The following is a 24927-nucleotide window of genomic DNA, read 5'->3' on the forward strand; positions in this document are numbered from 1 at the left end:
AAGAAGTCTGCTGCGGCTGCCAAGACAGTTTATTTAAAATACAATTGGTTTCTGTTTGATGGTTTTGGTTAGATAAAACTCCGTTTTAAAATAAAAATTATCCAAATCCCATTACTTTTTAAAAGTCAGTTAGCGATGGGCATTTGCAGAACCATCTGCAAATGGTTCTGCACTCCAGCTAGCTAACGGAAGTGCTAACTCCAGTTAGGACAGGAGTTTTAAAAACACATGATGTAGCACCAGTTTTACATGGTCCACATCAGTATTATATTTGCAAAGCATTTAATTGTGACATTGAAGTTGCTCCTGTGAAGTTATTTTTTTCGGAAACATCAATGTTTTCCATCTGGACTTGCTGCAGAGCAGTGTCTAATGTGTTTTTTGTACATGTTATTCTGACCTTCTTATTTACTATGTAATTAGTTCTTTGTATTTACTAGTATATTTCCTATATTTTTTTGTGGTTCATTTCTATTTGACTTTTAAAGCATCAATTTGAGTTTATCCATTTGTACCTCCAAATCAACCTGGAAAGACTCACACAGAGACAGACTGGTATTAGAAAGTTTAATTGACAAGTGAAAGTCTTTGCTTGCAAGGGCATCGATAGAGAGAGATGGAGAGAATGTCTGCTGGGGAATGAAACGCCTGCATGGGCGATGAGTGCCTGTAAAGGCATGGACAGAGAAAGATGAGAATGCCTGTAAAGGCTTCAAGAACTGCCTGCAATGGCATCGGGGGGCCTGAAAAGCCGAGAATAGGAGAGATGAGAGTGCCTGCCAAGGCATCGAGAGATGCCTGTAATCTCTAGATTACAGCATTAGTGTCGATAGGAGAAACAAAGTAGGAAACAGAGGCCTAAGCGGAATGCACCACCACCATTTATTTGTTGTATGAGCTCATCTAGGCATAGAGAACAATCAATGCCGAGGATAGAGGAGAGATCAGGATGAATAGCCAAGTTACTGAAGAAAGTGGTTGAGTGCAAACTGACAAGGGTGACCAGAGAAAGAAAGTGGAAGATGGACTGCAGCTAGTGCTCATGGGTAAAGTGAGTTGGAAGCATTTGGCATGGAAAGCTACTACGATAATTACTGCAGAGGATTCTGACTGAGGGAACCAAGGGGTCATTACTAGCGAACCTTCGGCCTTGGAACCGCCCCCCCCAAACCTAAGGATAGGCAGTGTCTGCGTAAAACTGGAATCAGAAGGGAATACAACATTGAAAAGAGAAGCTACTACAACTATGAATGGAAAGGAGCAAAATGCGAGATCCTGTCTCATCTTGGAGACCTGATCAGGAACAGAAATGCCAAATGAGCAGCATGAAAATAAATGAACGGCTATGGAGATGGTACATGAGCCGAAAATAGCTAACCAACCAGAGAGTAAAGTTGATGACAGGACTGAGAATGACTCATGAGACTGGGAAACATCTAAGCTAGCGTTTCTCAACTGGGGCAGTACCGCCTCCCAGGGGGCGTTCAGAGGACGGCAGAGGGCGCTGGTGGAAATGTTTACAAAAGGAGGGTGCTGAGATTCCTTTGGAGGCGTTTGCTCGAAAGTAAACTTTACACCTTAAATGCACAACAATACCAATTTAGACTTTGAACAACTTGCTAAAAACTGTATTGTGTAACATTAAAAGATGCTTGGCTACATCTGTATTGATGGTAGCTCTCCTTCTCTTCAGTCTTTCTGTTAGCTTTTGACGCAGCTCGCACTCCCACTACTAGTAGCTTCACCACATCTGTTCCGCGTTACACCGGCTGATGACGTTGTTGTGATTCACTTGTCTGGTGTCTGATTTTCAAATATTTTGTTTTATTGAGGATTTTTGTACGTTTTGGCAGGGCTGTGATCATGTCAGAGCAGCAACTTATATTGAAAAGTGTTTTAATGTTCATCTGATTACTGCAAGCGTCCATGGAAGGACAACGAAATATCGCTCTTATAAACATGCAATTACTAAAATCACGGGTAACACTGTATTTGAAGGGGGGTGAATAAGACTGTCATGACACTGTCATAAACATGACATAACACCTGTCATGAACATCAATAAGTCTTCATGAATATTTTTGAAGACTTACCGAATGACAAAGTGTCATTTGGTAAATCATGACACTTTTAATACAAAGTTGACATTATTCAAAATGTCTTCATTATGACAACTTGTCATTAACCTAGACAAAATTGTCTTTGTTATGACAACTTGTCATTTACCAAAAAAATATGATCTGACATAAATTTGTCATAATGATTTAATTATTACACTAGCAAAAGCTTTAATAAAACAATGATTAATATTTCCACTCCCTGAAATAAAGCAAAACAAGTAGGACAAGCAAAAGATTTATTACACTGTCAAATGATTTAATAACAGACTCATTAACAATTTTTCTTTATATCAACTAAAGTGGAACACATAGCACCAATTATGAATGTCATTAAGTGTTATAACAGTGTTATTAATATTATCTCTTACCTCAAGTAAAGTGGAACAAATAGCAATAGTTATGAAAATGTCATTAAGTGTTATTACAGTGTCATTAAGTAAAGTGAAACAAGTAACAGTTATGAAGATGTCATTAAGTGTCATTAATATTAACTTTTACCTCAAGTAAAGTGAAACAAGTAGCAACAGTTATGAAGATGTCATTAAGTGTCATTACAGTGTCATTAATATTATCTCTTACCGCAAGTAATTTGAAACGAGCAGCAATAGTTATGAAGATGTCATTAAGTATCATTACAGTGTCATTAATATTATCTCTTACCTCAAGTAAAGTGAAACAAGTAGCAACAGTTATGAAGATGTCATTAAGTGTCATTAATATTAACTTTTACCTCAAGTAAAGTGAAACAAGTAGCAACAGTTATGAAGATGTCATTAAGTATCATTATAGTGTCATTAATATTATCTCTTACCTCAAGTAAAGTGAAACGAGCAGCAACAGTTATGAAGATGTCATTAAGTGTCATTACAGTGTCATTAATATTATCTCTTACCGCAAGTAATTTGAAACGAGCAGCAATAGTTATGAAGATGTCATTAAGTATCATTACAGTGTCATTAATATTATCTCTTACCTCAAGTAAAGTGAAACAAGTAGCAACAGTTATGAAGATGTCATTAAGTGTCATTACAGTGTCATTAATATTATCTCTTACCGCAAGTAATTTGAAACGAGCAGCAATAGTTATGAAGATGTCATTAAGTATCATTACAGTGTCATTAATATTATCTCTTACCTCAAGTAAAGTGAAACAAGTAACAACAGTTATGAAGATGTCATTAAGTGTCATTACAGTGTCATTAATATTATCTCTTACCTCAAGTAAAGTGAAACAAGTAGCAACAGTTATGAAGATGTCATTGTCATTACAGCATCATTAATATTATCTCTTACCTCAAGTAAAGTGAAACAAGTAGCAACAGTTATGAAGATGTCATTGTCATTACAGCGTCATTAATATTATCTCTTACCTCAAGTAAAGTGAAACAAGTAGCAACAGTTATGAAGATGTCATGAAGTGTCATTACAGTGTCATTATTATCTCTTACCGCAAGTAATTTGAAACAAGTAGCAATAATTATGAAGATGTCATTAAGTGTTGTTACAGTGTCATTAATATTAACTCTTACCTCAAGTAAAGTGAAACTAGTAGCAACAATTATAAAGATGTAATTTAGTGTTATTACAGCGTCAAATGCTATGCTAACAGAGTCATTGATATTAAGTCTTATCTCAAGTGACGTGAAACACACTGGAGAACTTATAACTACCATCATAGCTGTAGAACAAACCCTTTGTACATTGGAATAAAACAAAAGATAACTTGTTCTAAGATACAGAGGGTTTAACGTCTGATCAGTATATTGTTACTCTGAAATACTAATTGAAAAACTAAAACAGAATTACTTATTCTTTAACTTAAGAAAATAGGTTCTTTCAACAGTAACATTTTTTGTTTTGATTATGTCAGCCATCTCCTTCGTAATAGCCTTACTGTAATGCTCTGAAAACAGGAGATCTTCTTCTTGTTTTCATTTCCTGGAAGCAGCTCTTTGAAGGTGTCCAGAAATGCTCAGAAATTACAGGTGTTCTTGCAATAGTTAGTCATGGTGAAAGCCTTTTCTTGAATTCAAACTTGGTGAATCTCTTCTGGACATTCTCACAGTCGGTGATGACTCAATTCATTGTGGTCACTTAAAAAAAGAACAAAAACAAAAAACAATGTCATCATATTACAGCATTTATTTAAATATCATTCCAAAAATGTCCCTTGCTGCACACTGTCAGAATGGTAGACTGGCAGACAAATGTCTAGTTAACATGACTGGTTGTCAAAAAGTGCAATACAATTATTTCTAAATACAAGTAGCATAATAAATGGAGCTGAACCAAATTATTCTGATCAAATATTTGTCTGGCAGAAGTTCAGACAGACTGCTACTGTTGTTATTCAGAATGCATAATTTAATGTATAGTTTTAGGGACATGAGTGTATCTTTTTACTTAATGAGCATTCTAAATTATTTCTAACCAGATACTGTGACTTATGGTTGTTTGCAAGAAGCTTATTAATAAACTAGAAAATTCCTGAAGAAATTTAACCGGGGCATGCCAAAGTATGACCGTCGGTTGGAAACCAGCGTTCTGATGCTAAATATAATCATCAATGCCAAGCTTAGCTAAATTGTAGTCAATAACCTGTGGAGAGGCAGAAACATGTTTACTAAGCTGTACCTGTACCATTCAGTATGTTAAAATTAATGCATGAGGCAAAATTAGCCGAAATGCTAATATTAGCATGAAGAAGATCAGTAGCATGTGGGGCATCACTCGGATGTTTGTTGTCTGTCATTGAGTTACTCCATTCAGTATACTAAACATGGCAAATAAGTGAGAAAATTAACTAATAGGTTATTTTAGGTAAAAGTCTAAATCTAATTCACTAGTCAAGAGCAGTGAAATGCTAATGTGTGTGCTAATGTTAATGAACTGCCTTGCACAGCAAGGCAGTTCACTATCCTGAAAAAAAAAAAACATTAAAAAAAAGCGGACAGGAATATGGAGGCTTTTATTTTAAAACTTTCAGTAAGCATCACTTTAATGACCACACAAATTCAATGTTTAACAGTGGTTTGTTTAAACCAGTCACATAAAGCTCAAAAGAGCAATTACCTGATGTGAAAAATAACAAAGCTTTTGTTTTGAAATTTTCAGTAAGCTTCATTTTAAATGGCCACACTAATCCAATGTTTAACAGTGGTTTGGTTAATCCAGCTATATAATGCCCAAAACAGCCAGTAGTTCTAAATGCCAGTTCAGGCTCTGTTTACACGACAACGATTTCAGGTGAAAACGGAAGAGTTTTGTTGCGTTTGTAGTGTGCATTTACACGAAACCACCAAATGTTTTCTCTAACAATGGCACAGTTTGAAAACGGGTTCCAGAGTGCGATGTTTCTGAAACGTACCGTTTTCTGTTGTTGTGTAAACAGAGAAAACAGATATTTTCTTCCAGAGAATCCCCAGCTCATGCATAGCATGAGGTAAAACATAGCTGCTTCCTACAATCCACAGAAGAAGAAGAAACTACTCACAATGCTGGTGTTACTGTTTCCCCATATGGTTCCCTCAGCGTCTCTTCAGCGCTCCGCATTGCCCAGGTGGCAAAATACACAGCTGCTTGTTCAGCGCTCTTATCTAGAGAACTACGGACCAGCCCCGGCTCCAGACGAGTTTAACAGGGGGGGCATCGACTTAGTTTGGGGGGGCAAAATTAGTCTACGTAGCTGAACATAGACAACAACATCAGTAGCCTACAGGCTACTTGTTAACAAGCTTAACGTGCTGTATTGGTATGGGGTTCCATTTGTGTCAAAAATAAGTAGAAGCCATGTGTGTAGATGTCGTTGGTCTATGTCTTTGGTAGATGTCGTTGGTCTATGTTGCATGTAGATGATACATATGTAGATGTTGCATATGTTGCATATGTGTTTGCTGCATATGTCTATGTTGCATATGTCTATGTTACATATGTCCATGTTGCATCTGTCCATGTTGCATATGCGTTCGCTGCATATGGTTCATGTCGTTGGTCCGTGTTGCTATTGCCTGTTCTCTTCGCAGTTAAAAAGTCTTGAAGTAGGTCATGTCTGATCAAAGTGTTTATTACAAAAATGTTGGTCTTTCAATATTAGTGTTTTCATAAAAGTGGTTTCACAATGCTTAGATTTTTACCTCGTATTTTCTTTAGGCATTAGTCAGGGCAGCTAACGAGGTCGAGGGGTCCTGGCCCAGTGAAGGGGGCGCTATTTTCTATATTATCCGCAGCCTTCCGTTTTAAATTTCTTTTTAAATCTGTGATCTTCATTTTTTAGAATAATTTTCATTGTCGGCATGTATTTTATTTACTTCAGCGCAGCACACAGTTTTTAAATTCTGTAGTTTTCGGCGTACTTCTAAATCTGCTCCTTAGTCGCATCTTTTTGGGCTTTCTACTGCCTTTAGTGGCGTGGGGTGGTAATACAACTAATATAATTACGTTATTAAATCAGAATACCACAAAGTCTTTATTATCTATTTTTAATTCTGGCATTACTGGGACAGTAAAAGATAAATTCTCCCACAAAAGAACATACCTTTTCATTTTCTTGAGGAAGCTAATTAAATGACATAAGCAAGACCTGAAAGTGATTCCAGGTTTACTTGATGGCCAACCAGTTGAAACTAACTTTTAAGAAGACCTTGTGGTTATCCAGCTTGAAGTTGTACCTTCGGTAGAGGTTTTTAAGTTAAAATTTTAAAACGTAACATTCTAACTTGAGTTTTAACTCATCTCAAGTTAAAACAACAAAAAACTCAAGTTTTAACTTTTCATCTCCTCAGCTTTTTTGGTCACGTGAGCTGCAAACAAACAGAAAATATTTTAAGAATACTTTCAATGGCATGTGTAACAGCAGGTAAATAGTGGTGAAACCAAAAACAACTCTGTTTCAACTGTTTGCTGAAAGTACATTAAAGATGACAAGAAATATTTTAGCAGGGAGCATCCATCCTCTGTTTATCAGTATGAACTTCAAGCAGTCATTTATATAGACATGCAGTGCATGGTGTTCGAGCATTTATGAAATATTTTTATAAGTGACTGTTTAAAAACTCTTTACTGGTGTTCTGCTATCTTTTCTTTCTTATTTAAGTAGTCTGTTGGACTCTTTAATATTTATTAATATTAACTGCCCATTTAAATTTTGCTAGTATTTGCTTATGTCATACAATATATAAATACAAAATAAAGTCTCCTTAATTTCAACGTTTTGTTTTTATTAACAGACATTCTGGTAAGGAGACTGAAGCCATCTTTAATACAGTTTGTCATATTTTCCATAGTCTCTGTAAGCTTATCCAATCTTTCTGTATTGCACCGCTCTGACTTCTCCAGGAGGTCCACCATTCTTCTTTTTATTTGGAGGTCTTCTTGCAATACAGCTTCTGAGCTGAGCCTTTTCTTCTGCCTCTATTGTCCGTGGGTTTGCAACCTGGTCTGAAGAATTAAATAACAAGAAAATTTGTTAGAATGGGAAAGCATAGACAACAATCCAACACCTCCCAGCCCTAGCAAAAATGTTTCAGTGGTTTGTGGCACCTAATGAGAAAATTACTTTTTGCCCTAAAGTTAATAAATAATTTAAATTATGTTTTGTTGTTGTTTTAATGGAATTACAACAAAAATCACTGATCCATTTGGATTTTAAAAAGCATTATGGGGTTAATAATTACTTTATTCAGGTTTCTGGTTGTAAACTATAACCATTAATACTGTTGAATTTTTTTTCTCCAGATTTATCCTGCACAGTAACAAATTCAGTAAGGAAGAAAACTGCCTTCCTGTGTCAGTGTCCACTGTTTGATGTTACTTTTCAGCAGCGCAGAAAATTAGCAAGTAAACAGAATAACTACTTGAAAATGACAGATATGACAGTTGAAATGTTTAGATATTATAGTTTTTAAACTAGAACAAAATAAAGACTATAGTGAAAATAAGGTGGAATCGCCCTTTTGCCGTTTTGCTGTTTCGGAAGATAAAATCAGAAGCTAATAATCCAGACCAGGCAGGGCGTCAAGCAGTTCCGAATAGCAGTCAGTGGCGCATCCATGGTGTTTGGTCGCATCCAGTCCATGCCAGGAGCAGAGACTATGCTCAGCAAACCTGTGGAGAAGCAGTGTGCTGACACTGTGGTCACCTTCCTCATCAGGATTGCCTGCCAGGTGAACGATTCCACCAATGTGGCCGACTCTCGAGGTAAGTTCCTGAAGATGGCTGATGAAGACGTCCTGAGGCTGGACATGTGGCTCCATGCTGAGCTCAAGCTGCAGTGGTTCGACAAGCTGTTGATGACTGAGGAGCAGCCACCCAGGCTAACATCTCCAACAGCTGCACCAGCTGTCTCTGGCTGTCCTAGCCCACTTCAAGCTGCTGCAGTGCAGCATAGCAGCATGCATGACTTGTGGCAACACCAAGATCCTGCTGCGGTACTGGAGATATGATGTCTGGAGGAGGACAAGATCAAGTCAAGTTTCAGCAACAATGCAGTTCAAAGTGTTTTGCACCATAAAAAACCCCATAATACAGCAACCAACTAGGAAACCACCAATAAGCATTACATTTTGTCAAATGTTATCATCTAAACCATCAAGCAAGTAGACATCAAGTATGTTGATCAATGTTCCAGTTACTACTAAACAAGCTCAATTCTAACCTGGTGGATTTTTAGCCTTGATTTAAAGGAACTCAGTGTTTTAGCAGTTTTGCAGTTTTCTGGAAGTGTAAAGACACTGTTGCAATAATCAATGTGACTAAAGATAAATACATGAGGATGAGTTCCTCTAATGCTGGAATATTAGTCCTCTGATCTTGGAAATGTTCTTCAGGTGATATAAGGCCAACTTTGTAGCTGTCTTTATGTGGCTCTGAAAGTTCAGGAAAGCATTCATCACTATACTTAGTAGCCCAGCTGGTAGCTGTGTAGACATTGCTTAATGCCAGACTGATTTTCTTGATACTTACAGTGCATCAGATATGTAACATTTTGGTTTTGTTTTGCAGAGGCGGGCTCTACCAACAATGAGGAGCGGGTTTTCCGGCAGCGAATGCAACCCAGGAAGCGCCAGGGGGCTGTTCGGCGGAGGGTCCACCAGGTTAACGGGCACAAGTTCATGGCCACCTACCTGAGGCAGCCCACCTACTGCTCTCACTGCAGGGACTTCATCTGGTCAGAATCTTACTTTAAAACATTGAATTAATACATTGGAACAATGGAGTCTTCATTAAGTTGATAAATACAACTTAATTCCGTAACACTTTATTTGAAGGGGGTTGAATAAGATTGACATGACACTTTCATAAACATGACATATCACATGTCATGAACATGAATATGCCTTCATGAATATTTATGACTGCTGTCATAAAGCGTCATTCGGTAAATTATGACACTTTTAATACAAAGTTGACATTATTCAAAATGTCTTTATGACAACTTGACATTAACCAAGAAATCATTACTGTTTAAACTTTACCTTTAATAACATAAAGTTACCTAATTTTTAAAGTGCAATCAGTAATACTTTTATAACAAATTTATATCAGTAATGATTTATTGGTTAATGTCAAGTTGTCATAAGGACATTTTGAATAATGTCAACTTTGTATTAAAAGTGTCATAATTTACCGAATGACGCTTTATGACAACAGTCATAAATATTCATGAAGGCTTATTCATGTTCATGACATGTGTTATGTCATGTTAATTAAAGTGTCATGTCAGTCTTATTCAACCCCCTTCAAATAAAGTGTTACCCTTAATTCAAATGTTATTTTCTACCACCTGCATGCCTTTTGAAAACCAAACTGTACGGTCATTAAAATCAGATGGGAAGGGTGACGGTGGTGCAGGCAGATGAAAGGAAGCATAGTGCTTTGCACATGGTGTGTTGGAGACCAGCTGCGGCCTTTACAACAACCAGATCTTTCCTGGTTTCCTGTTTCACCCAGCTCCTCACATTAACCTGCGCCTTTTGTTTTTACACACGAGCACAGGGCGATGCTGTGAAGTGGAGGGGTCACAAACAAAGCCAGCTGTGTTTGTTTCCATCCTGAAGGACTGCGTTCGCCACATTCACATGGAACTACGTAGCGTTCTGAGAGCGTTTGATGTGTACCCAGTCAGGAGGGAGAACTTTGGTTGAGTCTCTCAGTGTTTAGACCTGCTGAGGTGAATCGACAAGAAAACACTCCAATATGCCAAATAATTGAAGGTTTACTTTCATTTTTGTGCAAGTTGAACGCCTATTTCTCGAGTAACTGAAACTAAAAAATGCTTGGGTAACACGTTATTTGAAGGGGTGTGCACTGATATGACACCTGCCATGAACTTTATACCCACATTTTCTGGCACAAAGAATGTTTTTCGAAAGCTTACTCTGTTGTTTTTGCTGTGTTGGCAATGCATCCAGAAATGTGTTTAAGAATCCATTAGAACTATTTTCTTGTCAAGAAAACAATCAGTTCTTTCTTTACAACAATAGATGACACATTATTCATTCATAGCTGTGCTTTTCCATTCCAGAGCTGTAGCTCCAATGCCTCTTTTTGATTTGGAGAAAGCCTATGATAAAATAGCTTATCTGGTAGAAAAAAAAACAATAAAAAGTCAATTGTGCTTTTTTAGGTTTAATACTTTTTGTGCTGGTGCCTATCTCCAGCAAAAGTTTCGGGTGAGAGGCAGGGGACAGGTTGCCAGTCTGTCACAGGGCAACACAGAGACAGACAGGACAAACAACCATGCACACTCACACCTATGGAGAATTTAGAGAGACCAATTAACCCACAGTCATGTTTTTGGACTGTGGGTGGAAGCCGGAGTACCCAGAGAGAACCCACGCATGCACATGGATGTTGCATGTTGTTGATTGGACAACAACATGCAAACTCCATGCAGAAAGACCCCAGGTCAGGAATCGAATCCAGGACCTTCTTGCTGCAAGGCAACAGTTCTACCAACTGCGCCACTGTACAGCCCTACGTTTTATCATTTAAAGCTTAATTTATGAACTGTGTATGCCTGCTTTTTGTTTTTGTCAGCAATCCTTTCAGCATGTCTTGATAACATGTTCATCAGTCTTTGTGAGTTTTCTTTTTCTAACATGTCTGTCTTTCTGCAGGGGCGTTTTAGGGAAACAAGGTTACCAGTGTCAAGGTAATGTCTTTTTCCTTTATAATGACCTTAAAGCTACCACCAGTGACATACTGAAAGGTCAATTTGTAACTTACTTCATTCATAAATAAAGTGAACATCATTGGTGTCTTAAGAAATTAACTAACACTATTATGTAAAAGTTAACTTTTCACTTTTTATACTTTATGTAAAGAAACCAGACTTTTTAATCTTTAAGAAAGTTTTAAAAGATTTTAGGATTTTGAGGTGCTTTTTAGTTTTTCTTTGGACTTTAACTTTTGTACTTCATCAGATTGTAATGTATGGTACTTATGTAATGAGACGATTAATTATAATAAATTCCTCCAGATTAGAGGAGTTTAGAAACTAAACATTTGGTTCTGGTTCTGTGTGTTGCTGCTACAGTTTGTACCTGTGTCGTCCATAAGCGCTGCCATGAGCTCATCATTACCAAGTGTGCAGGAATGAAGAAGCAGGATGACACAGTCGGAGAAGTAAGACGTGATGTTTCCTACAAAAACTTCATGGAACTCAAAGCTCTGTTCTTATCTCATACTTAGGGTTCTGGGTGTTTTTTATTAGATGTCAGTTTATTGTAGAAGTATGGAAAGCTTTCATCACAAAATGAAGGTTTCCAGATATTCCCAGACGTATTTAACAGAGCATGCTGGTTTTCTTGCAGCAAGTCGGGTCTCAGAGGTTCAGTGTCAACGTCCCGCACAAGTTCAGCATTCACAACTTTAAAGTTCTGACCTTCTGTGACCACTGCGGCTCCCTACTGTGGGGCCTGCTGCGACAGGGACTCCAGTGTAAAGGTAAACCTGGAGCTCACCACAGCTCTTCTTCCCGCCTTATCAGATGTGTGAACTTTCCTCTGTCTGTGCTGCAGTATGTAAAGTGAACGTACACAGGCGATGCGAGAGCAACGTCGCTCCGACATGTGGAGTGGATGCCAGAAGAATTGCAACCGTCCTCTCAGATCTTGGACTGACACCAGATAAAATCTCCAACAGCACCCAGAGGCGGAAAAAGGTTGAGACTACTTAGTGTCTGTACTTTGAGGAACTAAATGTGTGTGTGTTCATTTATTGGATTTGATAATCATTGAAATTAACACATGTAAACACTCAATAAAACACAGGGTGTGGGTGTGCGTGTGGTGTATGTGTGTGTGTTTAAGCAGCTTCCTCAGGCTCAGGATCGTCAGCAGCTGCCATCAGAGCTACATCAGACAGAGGAGGACCACTCAAGGTCCGCTCCCACCTCTCCATGTGATCAAGGTAGGGAACCTCATTTCACAGCGACCCCATACACTGAAGTATTGAACTAAGCACATCATAGCTCATCTGTATGGTGGCCCTGAAGTGCAAACAAATCACTAAACACAACTACACAACATTAACTAATCAAAGCTACAAATTAAAAAAAGCACAGCAACAGTAACAAAATGGAAGAGGTCAATCTCAGTGGGTAACCTGACACATGGTTGATTGGACAACAACACTTTTGATTTTAGACCCAGTAATTATTCTGGCATTCTTTGCTTAGATAGGAAGAAAGATAGTCACATGTTTGCATCATCGATAGCATTCATATTTTCAACAAACACCAGATTAACTTCCAGTTCTAACGCCAAAAGTGAAGTCATCCAGTCAACAATGATTTGGGTTTCCCACTGGGACTGGACTGCTCCGCTTTGGTAAAATTCTTGTTTTTTCTTAATTTGCAGTTCTGCTTAAGAACTGCAAATTGCGTTTTTCAATCTGCAGTTGTGTCTAGTGATTTGTTGATGTGGTTTGCACTTCTGGGCAACGATACTTTTTTTCATTTGACTGCGCAGATGTGAAGGAGCTGGAGAACATCCGGAAAGCTCTGTCCTTCGACCACCGTGGAGAGGAGCACAAAGCACACCCTCTGTCCTCGCCATCGTCAGTAGAGACGATGGAAGAAAGAGGGGCAGGGGGCGTCGATGGAAGTGGGGTAAAGGAAGAGAGAAGCCAGGAGAATGGCGAGGTCAAAGGTCACAGTGCTCCTGAGATAAAAAGGATGAACCTGCACGACTTCCTGTTCATAAAGGTGCTGGGGAAAGGAAGCTTCGGAAAGGTTGGTGGAAAAGATTGGGAAGAGTGGAGAGGTTTGGAGCGGGTGTTCCCCTCTTACTGTGAGTGTGATGTAATCAGGTGATGCTGGCCGAGCTGAAGGGCACCGACGAGGTGTTCGCTGTCAAAGTGCTGAAGAAGGATGTGATCCTGCAGGACGATGACGTGGACTGCACCATGACGGAGAAGAGGATCCTGGCGCTGGCCAGGAAGCACCCGTATCTGACCCAGCTCTTCTGCTGCTTCCAGACTAAAGTAAGGGGTACTCACATGCAGGGACAGTGCCATGCCACTGGAGGGCAATGTCAGACCATGTTAAATCTGGAGATATTTGTGGACAGCTCTCTCAAATAGAAGGAGAAAGTCTGTCAAAGTTTATTTATATATCGCAATTACAACAGCCTCTGATGACCAAAGTGCTTCACAGCAAACAACATCACAGGTAGAAAAATGACAAAATATAAATAAAATTAAGTTTAGTAAAAATAATGAGACAAATATATAATTGATATCAAACAATTACATGGATTAACTTACGGAGCAGTTTTTAATAGAAAAATAAAGATAGACAATTAACCATTAATATTAATATATAAAAATAAATTAATCTCTTAGACAGATAAATAATTATCAAAGAAAACGCAATTCTCAGGCCCTCAAGAAAAATATTCAGGGTTTATTTCCATGATGAACCTGCAGCAACTAAGTTGTTGTGAACAGAGATGATCTAATCCAATCTTTTTTGGTATTTAAACATCTACTAATAACATTTTTTCTTTTTTTTTTTTTTTTCAACCATTGTGTTGTAAAAGCTAAAATATACAAATCACACAGGTAATGTCAGCTGTGATGTTGCACTTTCCATACTCAGAGTTGTGCTCATAAGTTTACATACTCTGGCAGAGTTTCTGAGTTGTAGGCCATTGAATAGTCATCCAAACCTCTGAAGCCATTTTGTTTGGTGTTTGCTCTATGTATACAGCAGCCAAAGATAACCAGATTAAATACATTCAGCCTATCTATCTCCAGCTAAGAGATAACTAACCCACTTTAATCCAAATATAAGTTGCTTGCCTAGAAAGTCCGGTTTGTTTGGGGAGGTGTGACCAAAACGTGAACTTTGGACAACCAAGAACCTCGGTTCAGCTGAGGTGACCTCTACTCGCTTTGAAGTATAGCCAGTTATTTACCGTATCGTTTATCATTTATCACAGTAAATTTCTTATTATGATATGGATTTTTATTTATTGTTATCATGATAACCAATTAATGTTTAAAACACCCCCAAACTGTCCTTATTGTTGGGATCAATAGTCTATTTTTTCCAGTGTTTGTTTAATAAAAGCCTCAATAAATATCAACACATTTCAGAATACAGTTTGGTAACTGTATTCTGAACACTAACACGTTCACAGAAGTGTAATTTATCACTGAGCTACAGATGGTTCTGTAGCTCAGTGATAAATTACACTTCTTCATATGACTGGTGTCCTAAAGAAACAGACTACTAATGGGAATGCTGTTGAAGAGCAGTGTTTGTAGGACAGTAATAGCTGAGAGACACAGTCACGAAGTTACCTAAAAAATGTAATATTTATCGTCACTTTTATTATTACCACAATAGTACCACACACTATCACCCACCTTTAGGTTGAATGCGTTAAAGCCAAGAGACCACTTCGAAACCAGGAAGTGGACTGTAGCACAGGGCATTCTGGGTAACTGCTCAGAGCAAGAAAAAAAACACAAAAATTGTAAATTGGGCAGAATTTATGGTTGACACATTAATGATCAAAAATGTTGATCACTAAATGTGCACTGTCAGTGATCATTGCGGTTAAACACTTTTTATTCCTAAATAATTTATAAAAACTCAATTTTTACCAGTGGAGCCATTAGCACAGTGACAGAGTCGTTTAAACCTGCCTTTCAGCTTTCGTCATTTGCACTTTCAGACATTTTTCCGTCTATACACTAAATGTCCTAAAACTGACAGACACACAAAGCTGCCCTGGTTCCCATCAGGAAACATGTAGCAGGTTTGTACATTTATGAAAGAGTTTTGCTGTTACTGTACCGTGTTAGTGTTCGTCCTTTCACTGCAACTTGACCCTGACGGTGCAACACTGTTGTTTTTTTTTCCTTTGAGGCCTCAGCAGGTGGTGACCTTTATCATCAAACTTCTACTAAAATAGAACATGCGGTGGAAATGGAAAACACATAAAACAGCTTTTGCTTTTAAGGTATAGGTTGATGTATTTCCTGAACTCCTGATAAAATGTGAGGCTGGCTTTTCTTAAAGTACTTTTAAGTAGTCGGTCTTCAGAATCTTTTTTAGTACTTCAGTGATATCAGCTCAGTTTTAGTGTTCTTTGTGTTTGGTGCTTCCCTTTGACTTAGAATCTTAGTCGTCATGTTTTTGGTGACAACACAATATTTACTTAACATATTTGTACTGAAGTCCAGTGGACAATAGAAGACACTAGCAGATATAAATTCACCTTAATTAGAATCTCGACTTGCCTCCTTGTCTGTCACTGGGTCATAGATAGTGGGGATAGTCCGAGTTTAGATACAATCTCATTGTCAGTCATTTGTAGAATAGCCCCAGCAAGTTTGTGCTGGGGCTATGAACTGAAAACATTGACTAATGGAATGATGATGATGATGATGGTGTTATTCCTCCATCAACGACTGGCTCCAGAAGTCCTGGGCTTCAATTGTTTTTGTTCTTCATGATCATTGAGGCTAATTTTAGGTCACTTTTCTCTATATGGAGTCATTTTTAGCAGCAATACACAATAACTTCAGCTTCCATTAATAGTGTGTTTGGAAAATCAGAATGTCAATTCTCAGATTTTTTTTCTACATGGAGCATAAAACAAAATAAGTTAGCCACAATGCTGGTTTTGGTTTCATTGTGAAGTAGAACAAAATGTTTAACCTGAGAGTAGTTTGTATTTACTGGAACAAAGCAATGACAGGAAATATTGTGTGACATTAAATAGAGGAGTAAAATACATATTAAAAATACTGAACTAAAGTGTTCCCATAAAAATAGAATAAAATACACATTCCCATGGTCACACACAAAAGAAACCATCAAATGGGTCACAATTCAGTAAATAAATAGTTTCAATAATGACACAAACAGCTCTGGGAAAATTAAGAGAACACTTAAAATGATCAGATCTCAGATTTTACTCTGAATAGGTACCCTGCCCATACACTTATGTCCATTATGGTGGACATTTTGTTGAAGCTTATTTTTTGTTCCTACTTTGAGTTACCCTTTCTAGCCCTACAGTACTCTTTAGAGGACATCCTGGGCTTTCCAGGGATGTGTCATGTGATAGGTTTGCATATCGGGAAGTCCCTTTTTTTTCCTAAATCAAAATGGCTTACCTGCCAGCAACCACATTTTATGGAAAGAGGGTAGACGAGTCAAATATTTAACTTCTTTTGTTATTTTTGTCATGGTAATTATTTATATTCTTGTTGACTAAATACCAATAACAATAATTTTGACCAGTGAAAACAATTTAATAATTTTTGTTTAGAAATGACAGACCTTTTATGAATGTCAATTGTAGTGGACATCAGGACCATTTCAGTATATTTAATGACTCCACATTGTTGTACAAGAAAGAAGTGAAACAGGATTCTACACAAGATAGTAGAGGGAGATTCAGATCTAGAGTTGTCAGATGAAGATGAGTATAAGTACATTTTTGTGCAGGCCATTGAATCTGGTCTCTTCATTTTTTCCAGATCTGTATGTTAAGATACATAGTTATTCACTTGTTCATGTTTAAATGTATTACTTATTAAAAGCATATTCATTTTTAAGTGACAGTTTTGTTTCAGTGCACCATTAAATAACTCAAACTGTCACTGTGGCGCATCGCTTCACATCTAATTGATAAAGTTTACTGTTAGCATCTACTGACTTTGATTGGTTACAGATAAAAATAAAATTACAATCTACTGCATTAAGTTTAAAGAACGATTTCCATAAAAATGACTCTTTATTCAATGGAATATAAAATAAAAATTTATAAAACAAAATAGAAACGTGTGCTTTATGTCTACAACTAGGACAGAAATAATTAGCATTTTCATCAATGAATAAAAATGAGACAAAAATATTGGTGGAGGATAAAATACATTGAAGACAAAATTATTTTTGTGTGGAAAGGTGGGACAAATAAAAAAACTAACCAATAAAAGAGGTGATGCCTTTACAAGCCTGTCAGCCATTTGTGTCTTCAGCAGGGGTGAAAGTAGTTTTAAATTCTTGGGGGTACTATGACAAAAGTGTGTATTTAAATATATACATATATATACATATGTATACACCAGAGCAATAGAGGCTCAGATCTACCACACCAGACAAGACCCAAGGTGTAGGTTGTGCAAGGAGGCTCCTGAGACAGTCCATTACATAACAGCAGGGTGCAAGATGCTGGCAGGGAAAGCCTACATGGAACGACATAACCAAGTGGCGGGCATAGTGTACAGAAAAATCTGTGCAGAATATGGACTGGAAGCCCCGAGATCAAAGTGGGGAACACCCCCAAAGGTGGTGGAGAATGACCGAGCTAAGATCCTGTGGGACTTCTAGATTCAGACAGACAAAGTGGTAATGGCAAACCAACCGGACATTGTGGTGATGGATAAACAACAGAGGAAAGCCGTTGTTGTGGATGTAGCAATACCAAGTGACTACAACATCAGGAAAAAGGAGCACGAGAAACCAGAGAAATACCAGGGCCTCAGAGAGGAACTGGAAAAGGCCTGGAAGGTGAAGACCACAGTGGTGCCTGTGGTCATCGGGGCCCTCGGGGCAGTCACCCCCAAACTGGAGCAGTGGCTAAAACAGATCCCAGGAACAACATCAGACATCTCAGTCCAGAAATGTGCAGTTTAGGCACAGCCAAGATACTCTGCAGAATCCTCAAGTTCCCAGGCCCAGGTAGAGGACCCAAGCTCAGAGGATGAGAGAGACCACTCGCGGAGGGTGAGAAAGGAATTTTTTTTATTTTATAAATTTATATGTATATATATATATATATATATATATATATATATATATATATATATATATCAGTGTTGTGGTACTCGAGATCGGTCTTGGTCTCGAGTCCGGTCTTAAGACCGTTTTCTGATGGTCTCGGTCTCGTCTCGGACTCGACCGCATTTGGTCTCGGTCTTGTCTCGGTCTCGGGCTCTGAGGACTCGGCATTTTATTTCAAGACCAGTCGAGACCGCAACTGTGAAAATATCACTAAATGTGCAGCATACTGTCCAGTTTATTTGTTAACATCTTTGTTTTCAGTGGATGCAAAACTCACCGATTAAAATCCAAGCAACTACGCGTTTCTCCCCCTCCCGCTCCCCTCCCCACCTTTCACTCGCGCACGGCGCTGCTCCCTCCTCCCTCCTCCCCCTCCCTTCCCCACCTTTCACTCGCACGCGGCGCTCCAGGACATGCGCAGTGGTTTTGTCTCAGCGGCAGAAAATGTTTGTCTAATCGTCAGTAATATAATAGCGCTGCATAAATAGTAAGAAATCCGATGGCCAGAGCTAACTCAGCAGCGCTTCGTTTTCAGAGACGATGGGGACAACGTCTAACTATTTTCGTCACTTAGAAAAGTAGCTCAAAGAAGGTAAGCTCGATGTTAGCAAAGCTAGCTGTACAGAGACACATAAGAATTTGTGATGAAAAAAAGTCACTCACTGCCTGAATTATTGTGCGGAGATGTTGACTGACTTGTCGCATATACAGGACAACGCTATGTCCAAAAGTCTGCAATATAGTGATGTGACATTCAGAAACAGTCGATTCTTCTCCACGGCTCTTTACTTATTAGATAGGACTGGAGTGTCACTCACTGAGAGCCGTTGTTCTATCAGATTACCATACACTGTCAGAATAGCATACGTGCAGTGAGTACCATGCCTGTGCATGCGCATTAAGAAGTCCGACCGTCAGAGGAGTTGTCAGTTCACCATATGCAGCAAGTTATGACGAAAATAAGTCATTAAATTGTTTTCAATTATAACTATATAGATATACATGTGTTGTCATGGTTGCAAAGTGTATTTAAAGCAGGTCTGGCTGCAGCTGGAGTCAGCTACAACACACGCCCGTGTAAAACTCACTTAACCGCTAAGTCAGGATGCCATACAACTGTTAATAACAGATCTACGTCATGATTCTATGTTCCTAGCATACATGCAGTGAGTACCGTGCCAGCGCATGCGCCTTAAGAAGTCCGACCGTCAGTGGAGTTGTCAGTTCAGCATATGCAACAAGTTATGACAAAAATAAGTCATTAAATTGTTTATAATATGACATAATATGATAACTAGATAGATATACATGCATTGTCGTGGTTTCAAAGTGTATTTAAAGTAGGTCTGGCTGCAGCTGGATGCCATACAACTGTTAATAACCAAGTGTATGATGATCTACGTCATCATTCTATGTTGCTGATTAAATAAAATCATATGGTAATGACAGCGTATGCATGTCTGAGCTAAGCGTACGACTATCTGACAACGTATGCTGATCTGACAGAACACCCGTTCTTTGTTGTAGTAATGCTCTGTGTACACTGCATCATTGTGTACCATGCCATGTACATACATTTAATTATGTATGTATGTAATTAAATGTACATACATTTAATTATGTACATTGATATTTAAATTAACAAATAACTAAAACACAAGAACGAAAGAGCACGCAGAGCATGCACATTGCTCTTTGTTTTTGTTCAAAGTGGCAGCTGTAATGTCTGCCATGGTGTCAGACTACCTGGCTTCATGTACTGGGATAGAGAGTGAAAACAGTCACGATGAGCGCCTTCTGTTTGGTTACTTCTTGCTTGTTGCTCCTTGGTCAGTGTTCATAGTTGAGTGTTATTTACCATCAGGGCATTGCCTCAATTGCTATGTTTAATGGTGCAACAGTGGTGGATTCTTATATGAGCAATATGGGCAAATTCCCAGGGTGCTATGTTTTTAGGGATGGCACGAGACCATCACACATTGTAACACAGAAATGGAATATTTAATATTGGTAAAATGTATTAAGTATTTAATATCTAGGTGTTTTTATGGGAATATGGATCTTTCAGATTATTCTGAGAAGCAATTTCGATCATATTTTACATTTTATTGTGTTATGTAGCGCGGGCCGCTGGTCTTGGTCTTGACTCGGTCTCGACTTTCCTCGGTCTTGGTCTTGACTTGGTCTCGGACCCTAAAAGTCTTGGTCTTGTCTCGGTCTCGATACACTCTGGTCTTGGTCTTGTCTTGGTCTCGGGTTAGGTGGTCTTGAACACAACACTGATATATATATATATATATATATATATATATATATATATATATATATATATATATATATATATATATATATATATATATAATTGCTTCTTTGTGTGCTTTGGAGTTTGAGAAGCGATAAAAGCTGGGTAGCTCTTAAATTACTACAAAATGGAGCTGTATTTCCCTCAACCCACTGGCTGCAATGTTGACACCTTGAGATGCCATGAGACCTAAATTCTGAACATCATGACATGGAGTGTGCCAGTTTTCCATGTCTGGCATATAACCATTCATTTTAGCTTTTAAACTGGTTATATTGATCCTGTGTCCAGACAGAGGGATAATCAGTAGGCCTAGTAGTAGTAGGCCTGTTTGTTCTGAAGATCCTGCAGCTTCCACTTCATCTTTCTGACATGGCGCCTCCTCACCCTGACTCCCATACTGATAGGAGGAACCACAGAGTTAAAAGCCACATCTTCTGAAGTTGGGATATCCTCCAAAAGGTTCCAGAGGAATCACCTCAAACCAGATGTTGAACTGGAATTTATTTCAATGTCATTTATGACATTGAAATATGCTCGTCATTTTCAACAGTTTAGCTATAAAGGTTGAAAAAGGTTATCATTTTGGAGAAAGTTTCATCAACATCAATATTTCCACTAAATAAGAGGCAAAAAAATAATAGTTTGATAGAGGAAAAGCCTCAGACTCTGAGCTCAAAGCAAGATGCCAAAGAACACCAAACTATTTTTTTCAATATTAGACAATTTAATTTCACATAATTATCGTGGTAGAAGCCATTTGTTTGTTAAATACGTAATGAAACATATTTACCGTGTTTGACGTTTGTTGTGAATGACGTGGTATACTCACAGACGAACAAGATAATTAGTCCAAGTTTGTTGTTTATTGAAAGTTCAGAAACTACAGTGGCTGTAATGCACCTAAGCAAAGGTAAAATAACCCGAACATTTTGTTGATTTTTTTTAATGTTCTTTAATAAAGTTACGAACGTTTTGATAAGCGAGTCAGAGGAGGACGTGCTGGTCTCAGAGTCCTGGCAGTGTTCAGTTTGTCACCTAATACCCAGATTGAATCAAAACCTTCTGCGATCGACGTATTGCGCCCCTGCTCTAGCAAAGAACAGTTCAGAAACAATATGAAATGAGTAAAAAGCTATTCATTAACTGATTGATTAAGTCGTGTTTTAGATTGTTCTTGCAAAATTAATCAGTCATGGCTGATGGGTGCACTTTTTATAGCTGACAGCTGCTCCCCTCTCTTGCAGGTACTGCCTACCCCCACTTAATCTTTTAGGGATACGCATTACCCAACTGCACACAGCAAATCCAGCAGGCCCAAATTAACTCTGTCATATTTGATTTCAACACTTTTAAAGTGACTGTATGGGTCCACACCAGAAAGTGTTAATTTAAGTCTTTTTGGAGAGTTGGTACCTTAACTCTTATAAAGTGTCAAATATCAAATCTGCTGGAGTTAATCATTTAACACTTACTAACACTAATTCAGTGTTAGATCTTAATATTAACTCTCACAGAATATTTGTCTTAACTTCTTAAGAGTTACATGTAATTAATATTAAATAGGTATTTTATTGTGTTGAACTTCTAAAAATTCTTTGGAAAATAAACATTTAATAAAGAGGCAGTGATTTTCTCAAATGCATTTATTTCAAAATGTGCACCATAATTACAAAACATACTACGTGGAATAATGTGCATGTTTCACATGTCGCTTTCATTCACATATCGCTTATTAAAAGGTCTGACATATCATCTGTGCAATGCAAAATGCAGTATGCTTAATACATTTTTCTTCAATAGAATATGCATGAAATTGTTCAAAGTACAAGGTGGAGAAAGTAAAGCAAGCAGTTCATGTAATATGATATGAGTACATTTTCTTTTAACAGGTAGATTACTGGATATTTCAGTACATAACAGAACAACCTGATAATCAGATCCATCATTTTTTACCCGGTTTATGTTTCTGTTGGTAAGAGACAGTTCCTTTCTGCACTCCCCCAGAGAGATGTCCACTCACTAACAGATTGTCTTCAGGTTGTTGGGCTGTTTGTGACGTTTGGCTGGAGACATCAACATGCTCCTCTACTGCATCGGATAGTCTTCAGTCTCTGAGCAGGACAGCCAGTGTCCGTCTCTGGATCATAACAAACAAAAAACATAACAATGAGAAATGGAACGAAGGAATACATTTTTACTACAACTCTAACAAGAAGCCTCAATTACAGAAATGTAGGGTTTCAGAGATATTAACACTTACATAATAATTTTTGGAGGAATCGGGAGGGGGAGGTTAGGCTGACGACTGGCGATTGATCCTCAACCAAACTGGTTCTAATATATACAAAAAGGCAATTAAAGGATTAAAACATGCTGCAAAACGTATATAAGACACAAGAGCGGGAATAATGCTTTCAATAGTTTTTCAAAGGAAAAAGAAAATCGATCAGAAAGGTTGATAAATCTGACCAATATGCATGTAAGCGTTCAACATCATGAAAAAACATACTCCAGATTATTACTTAAATGTTCAATTTAGCCAAGAATTTGATTGAATCTTCACCGGCTCGATTTTTTTCAACACTTATACTCCGCTAACATTTGGCATGCTAAGCTAAATATGCTAACTAACACCGAGCCGTGTGGCGAACATGACGTCTATCATACCGGTTGAGCTCAACTCAAAATAATAGTTATAAACCATCTCAGAAAAATATAACTTATAACGCAGTAAAAACAAAACTCAGACAGGAAAGTAAATAGTCCTAAAATAACTTAGCTTCTGTCGCTTCGCTTCGGTGGGAATCTGTGATTCTGGGGCGGAGGCAGTGAATTAACTCCTTCAGTGTTATAGCTGCTGTAGGAGTTCAGACTTAAGAAGTCAAGAGTTATTGATTCTATTTTAACACCTCTAGATTTGATACGGAAACACTTTGTTTTAACACTGGATTTTAACTACTAATAATATACACCCCAGAGTTACATAAACTCTGCTTTTGCACAAAGTCTACTAACACCAAAAAATGTAACACTTTTGAATTTGCTGTGCACCCGCCTACTTCAGTCCAACTATATGAAATCTATCTAGGTCCACAAAAGCTACATGAAACACTTGTAAAATAAAAGCAGCTGCAACTAGTCCACCTGAAAAGCTGCGTATTTGTTGATTTACTCCCCATAATTGAAGAGTCAGCTGTGGCCGTCTTCCACCTACATTTTATTTTCTTTTTATCTTACCAACTTTTGTTTCTCCGGTCTGAAGGGAATTTCCGCACAAAGATAAAAAGAAAAAAAAATGTTGTGTTTTCCCGGGTTCGGCTGGACTCGGACAGGAGTTATTCTGCTAACATTGTTTATTTTCTCTGGATGTTCTAGGAAGCCTCATATCGGCGTCTCCTTTTCACTTTATTTATTCCTGTTATTATGCCACGCAGCAAACACAAACACATGCAGGGTGGACAGATTAGAAGCAGAGAGGGGACATTGTTCTCAAATGCTGCTGAGAAAATTCTTTCTCTTTCCATTTCTTCTGCATTTCTTCTTTTCTTCTCATTCCTGACAACCTGACTCCCGCTCAAATGAATGCACGCACAAACACGCATACGCACACACGCGCGCACACATAACGGTCTGTCTGGGGTGATCACCCCAGACAGACCGTTGTGTGACAGCATGTGTTGTCGGATGAAATAAAGGAACCGTGACACTTATATAACCGCTTTGATCCTTATCGGTAACCTGATGCGTATTCCATATGTTCCATAAAGCCCCTCTCATCACCTGGCTCTCTGCGCTCGCTTCCCCTCGCCCTCCCGTGCCACTGCATTTTCTAAGAACACACGCGCAACGTCCCAGTCCTGTGTTGGTACAACAAACAGCCTCACATGTACATCTACTGCATATCGACTGCACATCTACAGCCGACAAGTCGCGCCGCTCCTCTATGGGCTCTATGCACGTAAGGCGCTAACGTCATATCCGCATGAGCGAAATGCGGCTTTCTTGCTTCCGCTTTGAGTTACCATGACAGTGAGAAAATATGAAGTCATATTTCAGAAGCCATTAAAGCAATACCATGAACAGGGGCGGATCTACTGGGGTGGCAAGGGGTGGCAGTTGCCACCCCAAACGAGAGCCTTGCCACCCCTGTTGCCACCCCAGCTAGCAACAATGAATTCAATAAATAGTTATGGCAA

The 24927-nt window shown here is 38.4% G+C and overlaps 1 protein-coding gene across 1 annotated transcript in view; it reads left to right on the forward strand.

Annotated features, from left to right (window-relative positions):
* The window catches only part of LOC106908205 (protein kinase C epsilon type-like), a 218712-nt gene that overhangs the window by 110781 nt on the left and 83004 nt on the right, over nucleotides 1–24927 (forward strand). The window contains exons 3-10 of the mRNA XM_088013482.1: nucleotides 9120–9285; nucleotides 11237–11271; nucleotides 11656–11744; nucleotides 11933–12065; nucleotides 12140–12282; nucleotides 12434–12530; nucleotides 13091–13353; nucleotides 13431–13604. Coding sequence (XP_087869608.1) covers nucleotides 9120–9285; nucleotides 11237–11271; nucleotides 11656–11744; nucleotides 11933–12065; nucleotides 12140–12282; nucleotides 12434–12530; nucleotides 13091–13353; nucleotides 13431–13604 — 1100 coding nt within the window. The remainder of the gene's footprint in view (nucleotides 1–9119; nucleotides 9286–11236; nucleotides 11272–11655; nucleotides 11745–11932; nucleotides 12066–12139; nucleotides 12283–12433; nucleotides 12531–13090; nucleotides 13354–13430; nucleotides 13605–24927) is intronic.

This window comes from Poecilia mexicana, unplaced genomic scaffold (genome assembly GCF_051168715.1).
Source record: "Poecilia mexicana isolate PSO_F unplaced genomic scaffold, ASM5116871v1 scaffold_15, whole genome shotgun sequence".
Taxonomy (NCBI): domain Eukaryota; kingdom Metazoa; phylum Chordata; class Actinopteri; order Cyprinodontiformes; family Poeciliidae; genus Poecilia; species Poecilia mexicana.